The sequence below is a fragment of the Rissa tridactyla genome, chromosome W, assembly GCF_028500815.1.
Source record: "Rissa tridactyla isolate bRisTri1 chromosome W, bRisTri1.patW.cur.20221130, whole genome shotgun sequence".
Lineage (NCBI taxonomy): Eukaryota > Metazoa > Chordata > Aves > Charadriiformes > Laridae > Rissa > Rissa tridactyla.
In genome coordinates, this window is record NC_071496.1 from 3,288,922 (window position 1) to 3,302,068 (window position 13,147).

Below are 13,147 nucleotides of genomic sequence, written 5' to 3' on the forward strand. Positions count from 1 at the left end.
ACGCCCTGGTACTTACTACAACAGCGTCTGAACAGAGGCGAACGCATTCTCAGTAGTTAAAAAGGACTGGTGCAAAGTTCTGTGGACGTGACGCAGTTCATAGCTTCCTCCTCCCCGACACCTGGGGAGCGAGGAGCAGCCGCCAGCACCATCACCTGCCATCTGCACCGTGTTCTGCCCCAGGTACAGGGAGGACGGAGCTCTACCTTCTTCTAAGGTAATATATGGACATTTCAGTATCAGCCAGACACGGAACGGATTATTTTTAAGGCAAGCAAAGGACAACTTGAAGTTAAGCGGCATTGTGCGTATTCCCACCCCTCCCCTGAACAACCCACCCCCCCCCCACGCTAGACCTGTGCTGGTCTTGTCTTCCCACAGCCCATAGTGCTACTGGACCCACGGTAACTCCTACGCTAGATGCTAATTTGTTCTTAGCAGCTCTGTCACCAAGAGTCCGATGGGCGGTTAGCATGGTTATCTTCTCAACTCCGCTGGCAGGCAGACCAGATGATCATCGCTGAGGTCTAGATCTGTGAAGATCTCGTCCGTAGTCCTGGTTAACGGAGGCAGGGCAGGGAATGCAGCGTGTAATGGGTCAAGGTAAGGTTAAATGCACAAACCAGGCTCCTTGGGGAAGGGAGAATGTCGGTTTTAGTTATTCTACGGCTAGGACCGCGGTCCATCAATTGCTCCTCGGTTTCTTACGCCTGATCCAAGATGTTTGGTCCGGAAGAGCTAGTTGTTTAAGTGCTACCAAGCCAGGTTTTTGCCAGAGCATCTTGCCACCTGCGTGGCCTTCTTGCATCTAGGTTGCTCGGTTGTGTGTCTTTAGAGAAGTTTTCATAGCAAATTTGAGACAGATCTGGAAAAAGCAGAGAGGAAAAAAAAATATCTGGTTAAATGTAGAAGTTAAGAGGAGTAATAAAGAATTCCTGGGAAACTCTGGGACACCAAGAACAGGTTTAGACAGTGCGGGCTGGTATTTTATTCTGTCAAAGCAGCGCTGTGCCCGGTAGCTACTCCGTGAGAGCCTGCAGCAGACGTTATGCACGCAAGTAGGCTGCGAAGAGAAATTACAGGTCTCGACGCTAGACCCTGGCCGTTCGGGTCCTTTCAGGGTGGACAGATGTTTGCAGACGCGATTTCCGAGGCGGAGATTGATCTTTCGGTGACTTGGCAGGAGCGGAGATCTGAAGAGCAAGACATTGCTCGTGAAGGATCATTTCCTAGAAACCGTAGTGTTTTGGAGCTCGGATCTGCTCCTCCGCCTCGTGCCAAAGCTGCACTCCACGAGTGAACAGGAAGGGCCCGTCTGCCAGCAATTCTGTTTCATGGGGGTCACCAAGTAGCGTATCAAAACAGCCTTTTCTTGTACCTACAGGAGGATTGACTTGATCTTTCAAGGCTTGTGGCAGAGCAACAAGTTTTTGCACAGGGGTTTCATTAGCAGAATTGTTTGCTACACGCGCGTGTGGCACAGCTGGCTGGTTTCTGCCAACCCTGGAACGGAACCAGCTCGCGTTCCTGAGCTGAGCTCTGCCGCCCGAGAAGGTTGTGCAAAGCACGGCTTCCACGGGGCTTTGCTAGCCCTAACAGGCACTTGGTCTCCGGATGAGAAGCGCCAAAGCTCTGAGTTTACGGATTGAAATTTAAAAGAGGCCAAAAGGCTGGGCTTCATCTGGAGGAGACGATCGTTTAGTCAAATGAAGAGGAATTAATTCAAAACATGACTAGAGGCAGTCTGAAGCAACCAAGCTGTCGCTGCTGAGACCAGACTTACTGGAAGTCATGCTCTGAGGACTGCTCCGAGGTGTCTGGAAAGTCCCGCAGAGGTTCAGCAGGGCTGAGATGCTCCGGCAACGGCTGAGTTTGTGCTCTCCTGCACCAGAGCAGACGCACACAGCCCCAGAGGAAGCAGGAGTCAGTACTGTAACGCCGTGGCCAGTCCTCAGCTGTGTCTTGCTCACGTAGTTGAGCCCAAACTCGATCACGAGCTTTCTTAGCAGCTCAGGATCTTCTGGCAGGTTGAAACAACCTTGGAGGCAATCCCCTGCGCTCCCAGCTTTCCTCTGTTTTACAGGGCAGTTAATAGATGCCGCTAATTAGCTCTCCACTATCGCGTGGGTCTTTGGTATTGGTAGCCCCTCATTATTTTTAGCATCTACCACAACAGCAAGCAGACAGGTTCTTTAGGCTCAAGGACTGTGTTATACCAATTTGGTAGCGAAGGTACGAGATGTATGTGAAGGTACAAGATGACAAACCAAGATGAGAAGTGAGGATAATATCCCCTAATTAGTGATCGTTAAGGCATACGTGAAAATTAAATCTAATAGCTGGGAAATCTTGGGCTGGAATTCATATTTTTTTTTTTTTTGAAAGAAAAAGAAGATCCAGAAGTCTAAACAAACAAAAAAAAAAACTTGGCTCCACTCATTCCCAGCACAGCCACGCGCATCTGGCAGGATTTCTCTTAGCTGATTTTCCCTACCTTTTTTGCCATTCCTCTGTGCACTTCACGAACCAGAGCTCTTTCCCGGGCGATATACTGGTCAACTGGGAATCCTCCACGCAGAAAGCAAACCTAGGAGGAGGAATCAGAAGTCAAGAGAAGGTACCTGTTGTCTCCACGATTAACAAATAACATGTAACATGGATTGTAGCAAATTCTAGGACGAGTTGTTGGATTTGACGTCCTTCCTGTGGAGCGCCTTGAAGCGCCATTTTCCCATTGGATGGCTGTTTGATTTCCTACTTTAATGTTTTATTTGGGGATTTTCGCTTCTGCTACCCCGGCGTTTCATAGATTGTAGAAACTAGGGTGCAGGATACCTTACATACGATGGGAGACGCTTATTTAAAGCTCTGAGAAATGTGGGAAATTGTCAATATCAACTGCTGGGAGTGCAGTGCGACGCGCTTGGCAGCTTTTATTTCTTGTTGGTTGCTCAGGTAGCTTTCCAACTACAGAGACCTCAGAAGGAGCAATATAGTGCTTAAGGAGTAAGCAACAGAAACGGTTGCTGGTTTAGGTCTACCTTGTGCCAAATCAGCACATTATGCCTGTAAATAATAGCTGTGCCCATCTGCGTTTCAGTATTTTTGGCGCTGTCGGTACTTTAAGCCTTCATGTATGATCTAAACCCTCTTGAAGTAGGCTAATTTAGTCCCCAAGGGCAGGCAAGACAATGTCACAGTATCTAAATAAAGCAAAAGAACATCTCGGATCCGATCGGCAGTGACTAGTTTTGCATAAAGCCTAATTTGCAACCTCATCCTGGCAAGTGTGCACTTGCAGCCCAGAAAGCCCATCGTATCCTGGGCCGCACCAGGAGAAGCATGGCCAGCAGGTCGAGGGAGGTGATTCTCCCCCTCTACTCCACTCTCCTGAGACCCCACCTGGAGTACTGCCTCCAGTTCTGGAGCCCCAACTACAAGAGAGATATGGACGTGCTGGAACGTGTCCAGAGAAGGGCCACGAGGATGATCAGAGGGCTGGAGCACGTCTCCTCTGAGGACAGACTGAGAGAGCTGGGGTTGTTCAGTCTGGAGAAAAGAAGGCTCTGAGGAGACCTTCTAGTGGCCTACCAGTCTCTTAAGGGGGCCTACAAGAAAGCTGGGGAGGGACTTCTTAGGATGTCGGGTAATGGTAGGACTAGAGGGAATGGATCAAAACTAGAGATGGGTCGATTCAGACTGGACGTTAGGAAGAAGTTCTTCCCCATGAGGGTGGTGAGACACTGGAACAGGTTGCCCAGAGAGGGGGTGGAAGCCCCATCCCTGGAAGGTTTTAAGGCCAGGCTGGATGGGGCTCTGAGCAACCTGATCCAGTGGGAGGTGTCCCTGCCCAGGGCAGGGGGCTGGAACTAGATGACCTTTAAGGTCCCTTCCAACCCTGACAATTCTATGATTCTAAGTAACCCCCTCTCCTACACCATGAGAGCGTTAGCTGGTAACATTTCAGGATACCGACTAAGTTCAAAACCTCAACTTTTCTTGCTAGGTGCTGAATATTTCTCCTTTTGATTCAAGTTTTGAGTGAACCCGTGTGCAGCCTAACACAATTATTACCTCTGTTGCGTCTCCCCAGATTTCACGCGTATACGTCTGATATGCAGTTCCTGGGAAGACTTCACAGGCCGATACCAGTAGCTTTTCAGCTCTTTCCACAGATCGTACCATGACTGAGATGTTCCCTCCCAGGTGAGCTTTATTTTTAAAAGTTCACCCATGTCCTCTTCTGTATAGACCAGGAAGGTGTTAGTAGCATTTAGGCCAATTTGATCAAGCCTGAAAGACAAGCAGAGACTCAATGTTTCTTCCTTAGGGAAGCATGCCAGATGCTCATTCATTCCATGCAAGAAGTTAAAGAGCCCTTTGCAGCTTATCAGGTGCTCCGCATTCAACTGTCACTGGCTAATTACTGATTAGGCTAATGAAAATAAGCTTGGATAGCTGGTTCAATGCATCATGTATTTGGCTCAGCCATCCTTCCATAGCTTAAAGGTGAATTTCATGCCTTGTGTTTCTCCTGGGAGAGGCTAAAGGAGGTCAACGATGCCTCCAGAGATGTGGGTGCTTTCAGACTATATCCGAATGGTAGAGGGGGAAAACCAAGACAAAGGATGTCAACAATGAGCCATGAAGCCTAATATAGAGGACTGGGCACATCGAATTGCTTTCTCAGCAATAAATTATCATTAAATTACTAGACGAAGATTTTTTTGAATGGTGATGAAGTGAGGCTGCTAGGCTTAGGTGTTACCAGAGGAAAGAGAGTAATGCCACCTTGTCTAGTCCCAGTGGCCTTCTTGGGTACAACCGGCCAGCTTGCTTACATTTCTAAGGAGAGAGGTTCAGAGTCTCCATTGGTGCCGTGAAGGGTGACGGAGAAAGTGGGATCAGCCTCTCCCAAGCTCTCGTAGCTGAAGACATGCATTTTCATCTGATAGTGGTAGACTGGAGAGAAACAAGGAGAGCACAGGTGGAAGCAACTTGGTTGAGAGACAACATGGCTCAGCGCCGCTCTTTGTGAAATAGCGTTGGCTGGCAAAGGCTAGACCCCGTATTTATTGAGATATCTTTGATCTTTTTCCTGCCCTTACTGATTACGAAGCTGACTTTTACACAAAACCAGCAGCAGACCCACCCTGGAGAGAGCTCCCCAAACCTTACGGTGCTCTAAGGTTGGGGTGGTCTTGCAAGTAGGACATCTATAAGCTGTAGTCCTGCTCAAAAGGCAGAGCGGCCTTATGGCCAGAGTCCTGTTGATTGTTCGTGGAGGAAGGAGGACAGTAACGCCACGGGACAGCAATGCAGGCAGGTAACAGCGAAAAACTAATGCCTGATGCTGCGCTGCTTTGAGGTGACGCTACCCTTCCGCCCCTACGTCTTTCCCAACATTGGCTTTGGGAGTCTGCTCTTAGAGATGAGACTATGCTCTTTCTAAGAGGGATGGCCTACCTTTGAAGGGCATGTCAGCTCTTGTTTTTAAGTACATCTTGCTGTTTCTTTTGTTCCGTGTTTTCCTGGCATTGTAGCCAATGCCGTTGCAGCGGTTCTTCCGGCAGCTCAGGCAGATGCCCTTCTTGAAACGACTGGAATCGGTGCATTGAAATGCGAAGCTTTGTTTATCTTGGTTGACGAGGGAGTCCACAAAGAGGTGCACAGAGCGCTCGTGTTCGCATTTGACAACTTCACCGATTGCTGGAGAAGCAGAGTTGCAAGGGACACATGTTGTTTAAGCATTTATCACCCCAGCAGCTGGTAAGATATAGTGAGCTATGCCTTTTTGTAGCCCAACGTGAGTTGAGCGTGGCCAAATTAAACATTTTTCAAACATTAGCAATTCAAGAGGTTAGTGGAAGACGCTTGAAGAGGACCGTTCACTTAGTCTCCACCAAGAAAAGAGCTTTAAAGAGGATTTTAGACCCAGCGTAAGGCCGTAGTTTATGATCAGATGTTAGAGTGAGAACATGCTACTTCAGAATTAAAAGCAGGTCTAGTTTATAGCAACTATCTCCAGTAATGCAGGCAGTTTAAAAGGAAAAATTAGTTTTCTCTGCTCTTGTAAATCAGCTCATCCCCCAGCATCAACCTGAGTCTATTTGCAAAGAGTCTACACTGAATAGAGGCAAGATAAGTAATGAGAACTTACTCCCATAGGCAATTGCTCCCAAGACATCACTTAATCCGCAGCCAGGCTGGAAGTCTCCCCCATTGGGATAGATGTCGACATGGCCTACAGGCATCTGGATCCCAATGCTAACGCCTAGCGTTTCCCTTGTGTAGGTGTGAAGGACATCCACGAAGTTTGCATCGTCGGGGGAGAGGCGCTTGCTAGGGTCCACTCCTTCAAACATAGGGCCAGCCGGATCCAAGCCTGGTGTTAGAGACAGTACGCAGGATGCCAGGTAAGAAATTGGGTTATTTCACACAAAATATAGCCAGGAGCCTGTTGCTAGGAGCCCTCCTAACCAACTGCTACACAGGCAGTCCCTGCCTCGTCACAGATACTGTCCTCCAAAGCTCTCTTCACCATGAGGTCACTGAGGGAACAAATGAAGATGTCCCATACCATTTTTGGTGCAATACGACCCAGTAGCAGCACCACTTTGCTCTACAGCGGTGGCTTCAGCTTGCCTGGTGGAAGCAATGAGTCCTCACTAGGTCACAGTGAAGAGGTACTTCAAGAGGTGACAGATGTGGCTGCCCCATCCCTGGAGGGGTTCAAGGCCAGGCTGGATGAGGCTTGGAGAAACCTGGGCTGGTGGGAGGTGTCCCTGCCCAGGGCAGGGAGTGGAACTAGATGATCTTTAAGGTCCCTTCCAACCCGAACCATTCTATGACTGAACACCAGAAGAGGTCTAGCACCCCACAGAGACCGTTGGTAGCCAAAGCTGCCTTTGGCTACCTTTAGTCTATTTTCAGATTGGACATATGGAGGGATTAATACGAGGTAATCCCTGCAGCCGAGATCCCATGATGGGATCGGGACTTTCTGTTAACCTCGAAGCCTCACCCCCAACCTGAAGCTGAGCTCTTCAGCCATTCCCCAACTTGAGTATTAGGTGATTTATTTTTTTTCCTGCTGAACCAAATACAGATATTTATTGTGGGGCTCTGAGGGATTCTTACCGCCGGTGTCACATTTAAATGCTTCGTGCAACCCCTTCTACCACGCCCCGAGCTCTCACGTGTTGAAATCAGCTTCTATCCGGAGTTAGAAACACTCTGTTCAAGATACTCTCACAATGAGAGGCTGGGGTGGTTTTTTGACCAACGTTGGGACAAATTGCACCCAATAGCTTTCACTGTCATTAAATTTATGAACTGTAATTACAGAAATAATATCACTCAGAGGCTTAATATCTGGATAATAAGGGCTTGAGCTGGACTTGTTTTGAACGCACATTTCACTTCAAAAATACTCAAGATCCAGGTTGTCCTCTGAAAGGTTTTTTTCATTGAACCTCCCCAACGCTTGGGGTTCAAAACGAAGACACTTTCTCACGCGAAGAGACCCATGCTCCTCGCTGCTGACACAGGTAGGAAAGGCGTCACTTCGGACTGAGCAAGCCCAAAACAACATCCCAGCAACACAGGAAACGAGCCTCTTCGGGGAAACCCTCTGCTGCTAAGGAAAGGTAAGAGGCTGCTTTAAAAAAAGCCACTTGCCTGTAATTCTGCCTATTGTCCCGTGGACGTGGTTACCAGCGAAGCCGGCGACGTGGGCACCCAGGCTGTACCCAATCAGGTGGACATTCTCAAGCTGGAAGAGCGGGTCCTCCTGAAAGTTAAAAAAAAAAATAAAATATATATAATATTCCTCCCTGTCTTTCAGGGCACCTGGCGCCGCTCCTATCCGCGGGACTCGAGTCCAGTTCTAAGAAGAGACTGGAGGGGAGGGGGCAGACAAGCATCGCTTCGTTCTTTGTCTTGTCAAGACAAGTCGAAGGGTTTGGAGGGCGCTTGTGGTTTGCCCCCAACCACAGCACCCGGCTTCCAACCCCAGTTGTGATACTCTTCGTTTAAGCAGGATCTGGAGCAGCCTTTCCCCAGGGTCCCCAGCAGACCTCAGCACTGGCCCTGGACTCCAGTGTAGCACCGTGGGCCTTTTCCTTCTCCTTTTCCACCCTCTTGCCAAGCCAACGCTGACTTTGAATGCCCAACTCTTAAATTCACGTTGCTCAGGCGGGAGGAAGGACTCCTAAACTTGAAGTCCACTTCGACGTCCCCTATCCGAGCACGCTGCAAAACGGCATCACCCAGGAAAGCGCCGCGGCACTTCCTGGCGCCAGGGCTGAGCGTGGCACCTGCGCCGTGAGCCATCGCCCCACCGAGCCTTGGGGTTGGGATTACACCAGCGCCTTCCCCGCTCGCCAGCGCCGGAGCTGGTGACCTCTCCCTTGTGCAACAGTCCCTCACCGGAGCGTTACAACAGAGCCCGTGCTTAACTGGCGTTACCTGTAACCAGTCGAGCAGCCTCGCTATGCTTTTTCCGACAATCTGCGTGTTGTTGACGGCATCGGTGTAGAGCTGGTGGGCAAGCGAAAGCCAATCCACCACCACCACGTTGGCATCCTTCTCCCTCTCCTGAAGAGCCGACACCAAGCTGCCCAGCCAGGTTTCGAACATGCCGCTCATCTAGAAAGAGATTCAGGTGGTAGTTTCCTGCTCCCGGGACCACGATTACCCATTGGCAGTTAAGTTATTTGTATATCATTTACATATTCTCCTCCAGCTGTATGCTTGCTCCTCTCCGAGCCCCACAGCTTCTCAGCGCTGCACTAATGGTGTAAGAAGAACAGGTTTTGAGGGATTTGGGTAATTAGCCGCCATGCCTTTTAAGGCAGGAGGGGGAGGCGTTCGTTACACGCCACCTTATCGCTCTTTTTCTCCAGAGCTTCAGTAGTTTTGATGGATCGCAAAATTATTTTCCAGACCTGGCACCGCTCTTTGCATAAGCCCTGGCAGAGGTGATAAGTCCCCTGGTGCCACACACTCAGCCACATCAAATGTCGGAGAAGAAAGCTCGGTAAAGGCTGGCTGCCCTCCGTTTCTTTATCGGGGAGACCACGTAGCAGAAGTGAAGACTGTGGACACGCAGCTACGATTACGGAAAGTCTACGTGTGTGTCAAGCCAAGTGCCACCTTCACAGTGGCCAGTTAGTTGGGTTTTCGGGAAAATCTCAAGGTCCCTTTACCACATTCACATTATGCAGACCCAAAATCATTGAGGGTGGAAAAGACCCTGAAGATTATCGAGTCCGACCAATGTGGACGTGAAGTGATCTTGGGCAGTTGTGAATGAGTTGGGTGGTTTCACAACCCACTCGCGCTGCTCCAGGGACCTCAGGTGCAGCTGGTAAGAGGCTGCAGTACCCAAAACATAGAATCATCTACGTTGGAAGGGATCTTTAAGATCATCGAGTCCAACCATCAACCTGACACTGCCAAGCCTGCCGCTAAACCACGTCCCTCAGTACCATGTCTGCCCGGCTTTGAAATCCCTCCAGGGATGGCGACTCCACCACTGCCCTGGGCAGCCTCTTCCAATGCTTAATAACCCTTTGGTGAAAAATTTTTTCCTAATATCCAATCTAAACCTCCCCTGGCGCAACTCTTGTCCTATTACTTTTTCCTTGGAAGAAGAGACCGACCCCCCCTGGCTACCCCCTCCTTTCAGGGAGCTGTAGAGAGCGAGAAGGTCTCCCCTCAGCCTCCCTTTCTTCCAGCCTCTCCTGCCCAGCCATCCCTCTCCCCACACCCCTCCACTCCCACCACCCCACAGGCAAGGGACTCTCCTTCTACCACCAAATTGTCCCAAATCCCACATATTCCAGAGCCACGGACCATTTCCAGGGCAGGTTGCATGCTCTAAGTGGACAGACTGAACGCTAAGCATCACCTCCGTGCAGGCTCCTCCACACTTACTGTCCAGCCGTGAATGATGAAGAAGGTTTTGGCTGTCACGTTGAACTTGCAGTCCTCCAGACACTTGTGGTGGCCGAGGGCGAGCGGGCAACCATCCTCTTCGGCATCCGGCCAGGAGCGGAGGTTAAACTTCACCTGCGACTTCGGCGCCAGGACGCGCTCCTGCCCGTCCTCCAGCAGCTCGGGGATGGTGGCATCTGCAAAGCGGAGAGGAGGAAGGGTGAGCAAAGCGCCTCCGTGTTTCAGCCCCACCTGAGAGAGGGGGACCCGCACCCCGACCGCGTCCCGCGTGGGACCGCGCTCACCCACCCACCTCCTCCTCCTCCTCGCAGCAGCGCAGCCTCCGCCACCCGCGGAGCGCCTCCCGCCGCGATGCAACAGGTCACGCCGGTGCACAGCAGGAGGACCAGCCTCCTCATCGCTCGGAAGGACGGACAGGCGGGCGGGCGGACGGCGGGACGAGGCGGCGGCGGCGGCGGGGCCCGGCGGGCGGCGGGGCCCTTTAAGGGGCCGCGGGGGGGCGGGGCTTCGTGGCCCGATGGGGCGGGCCCCGGCGGGGCCGGCCGGCGGCTCCTCTCCCATTGGTCACGCCCTCCTTGACGTCACGGAGAGATGAATGAGAAGGGGGCGGCCCGTGGGAACGCGCCGCGTGGGGAGCCCCGCAGAGGGGGGGTGACCCCGGGGGGTCACGGGGGGGTCCCCAGCGCTGTCACCCCGAGGGACAGCGTGGGTAAAGGGCTGGGCGGGGGGGGGCCGGCAGCGCTCCCCTGCTGTCCCCCCCACCGAGCCCGGCGGCGGCGCGGGTCTGGGCCCCACGCGTGGGAAGCCCCGGCTCTTCGCCGCTCGGGGGGGTCGGGACATCACGGGCACCAGGTGCTTCCCGAGGGGCATCACCCACCCGCAGCCCCTCGGCTGCTGCAGCCACGTGAGTGACACCGTCGAGAGTTATAGACCTTTTATTCCTACTTTTTACTGCCGGAATTTTTACCGGTTACTGATCCATAAGAAAATATTTCATTTTATTTATGGAATTATAGAATGGTTTGAGTTCGAAAGGGACCTTAAAGATCATCCAGCCCACGGCACCCCCAGCAGCGTGGGCAGCAGGGCGAGGGGGGGGATTCTGCCCCTCTGCTCCGCTCGGGGGAGACCCCCCTGCAGTGCTGCCTCCAGCTCTGGGGCACCAACAGCAGAAGGACACGGAGCTGTTGGAGCGGGGCCAGAGGAGGCCCCGGAGATGCTGGGAGGGCTGGAGCCCCTCTGCTGGGAGGACAGGCTGAGAGAGCTGGGGGGGTTCAGCCTGGAGAAGAGAAGGCTCCGCGGAGACCTTCCAGCCCCTTCCAGTCCCTCAAGGGGCTCCAGGAAAGCTGGGGAGGGACTCTGGAGCAGGGAGGGGAGCCATGGGACGAGGGGAAATGGTTTTAAACAGAAAGAGGGGAGATCTAGATGAGATATTAGGAAGAAACTCTTTATTGGTGGTGGGAGACTGGCCCAGGTTGCCCAGAGAAGCTGTGGCTGCCCCATCCCTGGAGGGGTTCAAGGCCAGGTTGGCCGGGGCTTGGAGCAACCTGTTGTGGTGGGAGGTGTCCCTGCCCAGGGCAGGGGGTTGGAACTAGATGGTCTTTAAGGTCCCTTCCAACTCTAACCATTCTGTGATTCTACGATCGAGTCCACATGGCTTTTCTGTTCTCTTTTTCTTCCCCTTCCTTGGCACCATGGCTCCTTCCCTTTCCCTCCAAACTCTCAGCAGAAAGTGAGGAGGAGGCACCAGGGTTGGTGGTGTATAAAAAATGGCAAGGGAGAAGGCAGGACAAAGGTGCAGGCAAATGATGGGCAGAGAGAAGAAGGAAAAGATGGGGCCTTCAAACCAGTCAACAGCAAGGGAAATAATGGGAAATTAAGTACGGGAGTTACTTTAGTCCCCACTATAGATACTGATGGAGAGAATTAATTGGACTTTCCAGCACTGCTTTTCTGGAGTGCTGAGTTCGTACCCTGCGCCCCTATGAGCTTCGTTCAACCCAGCCACCTCCTGACCCCACGTGGGTGAGTGGCTGGACTGGATGATCATTGTACATTCCTTCCAGCTGGGATTATTCTGTTCCGTTCCATTCCATTCCATTTTCTCATAGCTCTGGTACACGCAGCAGGTTGTGGCTGGGGACCTCTGCTCTTCTCCTCTTGAGGATCGTTCCCAGAACCTCTTGGTTTCTGACTCTGCAGAATGAATACATGTTCTGGGAGGTGTTCGAGCACCTCCTGTTTCGGGAGGCTGGAGATGATGCTAAGCGCATCTGCCCAGAGAGCGTGGGTTTGAGTGGAGTGTCCTGAGGACGCAACTTCTCTTGCAGATGTGCGGTCCCTCTCGAGGAGCAGCATCCTGACAGCAGTGGCCTAAAAAAAGAAAGGACAAGAGGTTTCTCAGCTGCTGGCCCACGACTGGACGTACTCCTGCAGGAAATGAATCAGCTCAGCCTCATCACCGAACTCTTCATCATTTTACAAAATTCCTGGTGCCAATAAACCCTGCCAGACCGTCGGTCACTGCGGCGTCTTCTCATTCTTCCCGTGCCTTTGCATTCAGCCGTTGCCTCTTGCCATTGTAAAGCTGCGTCGGGGGGGGTGGGTGGGGGGGAAAGACGTGTCCTCCTTTTGTCTGTGCAACGCCAGGCTCTGGGGGGGTCCCGCTCTTCGCCTCCGGCTTTCCAAGAATGACAGTAGCGCTTGGAATAGCTTAGCAACAGCAAGGAAAAAGTGCATCAGAATAATCCCTGGCTGCTTCGGCCGAAAGGTGACGATCATCCGGGGACACCTTCAGGAACTGTTGTGATGGACTTCGGATCGATGTGGGGAGTGCGGCTCTGCCCTAACCTCTCTGTAACCCTAATGGTCTGGAGGGGGGGGTGGGGAACAGGGATGGGGGGAGGAAGAAGGCTCCCACCCAGAGCTGCTTGGAAAATAACAGTTTGTTAAGCCTAAGCGTTTTAAGGAGAAATTCCTAGTTTTGATTAGTTTTTCCCTGGGAAAGATTTCTTGGCTCCCAGATGGAATTTCTGGATATCGTAATAAGTAATAAATAACAAACCAGGGTGAAATGGATCATAATCCACCTTAAAAGAGTTGGAAGCTCAATATTTACAGCGCTTGTAGGGATGTTGGAGGCTCTATCCCAGCAGCTGCTGCGAGCAGGGCAATGCCCGGGGAGATA

The 13,147-nt window shown here is 52.0% G+C and overlaps 1 protein-coding gene across 1 annotated transcript; it reads right to left on the bottom strand.

Annotated features, from left to right (window-relative positions):
- Positions 1-355: 355 nt before the first annotated feature.
- Positions 356-10,402, bottom strand: LOC128902109 (endothelial lipase-like). Its single transcript, XM_054184496.1, has 10 exons — positions 10,236-10,402; positions 9,940-10,101; positions 8,470-8,649; positions 7,681-7,792; positions 6,161-6,385; positions 5,467-5,709; positions 4,842-4,962; positions 4,075-4,293; positions 2,495-2,587; positions 356-865 (listed from the first exon to the last, which is right to left on the bottom strand). The coding sequence occupies exons 1-10, from the start codon at positions 10,356-10,358 to the stop codon at positions 844-846; spliced, it is 1,500 nt and encodes a 499-aa protein (XP_054040471.1). The 5' UTR covers positions 10,359-10,402; the 3' UTR covers positions 356-843.
- Between the last annotated feature and the right edge of the window lie 2,745 nt (positions 10,403-13,147).

Coding starts and splice junctions, on each gene's coding strand:
- LOC128902109 (XM_054184496.1), bottom strand. CDS start 10,358: ATGAGGAGGCTGGTCCTCCTGCTGTGCACCGGCGTGACCTGTTGCATC. Junction 6,386..7,680: donor GACAATAGGCAGAATTACAG/GCAAGTGGCTTT, acceptor CTCTAACACCAG/GCTTGGATCCGGCTGGCCCT. Junction 4,963..5,466: donor AGCTGACATGCCCTTCAAAG/GTAGGCCATCCC, acceptor GTTTCTCTCCAG/TCTACCACTATCAGATGAAA.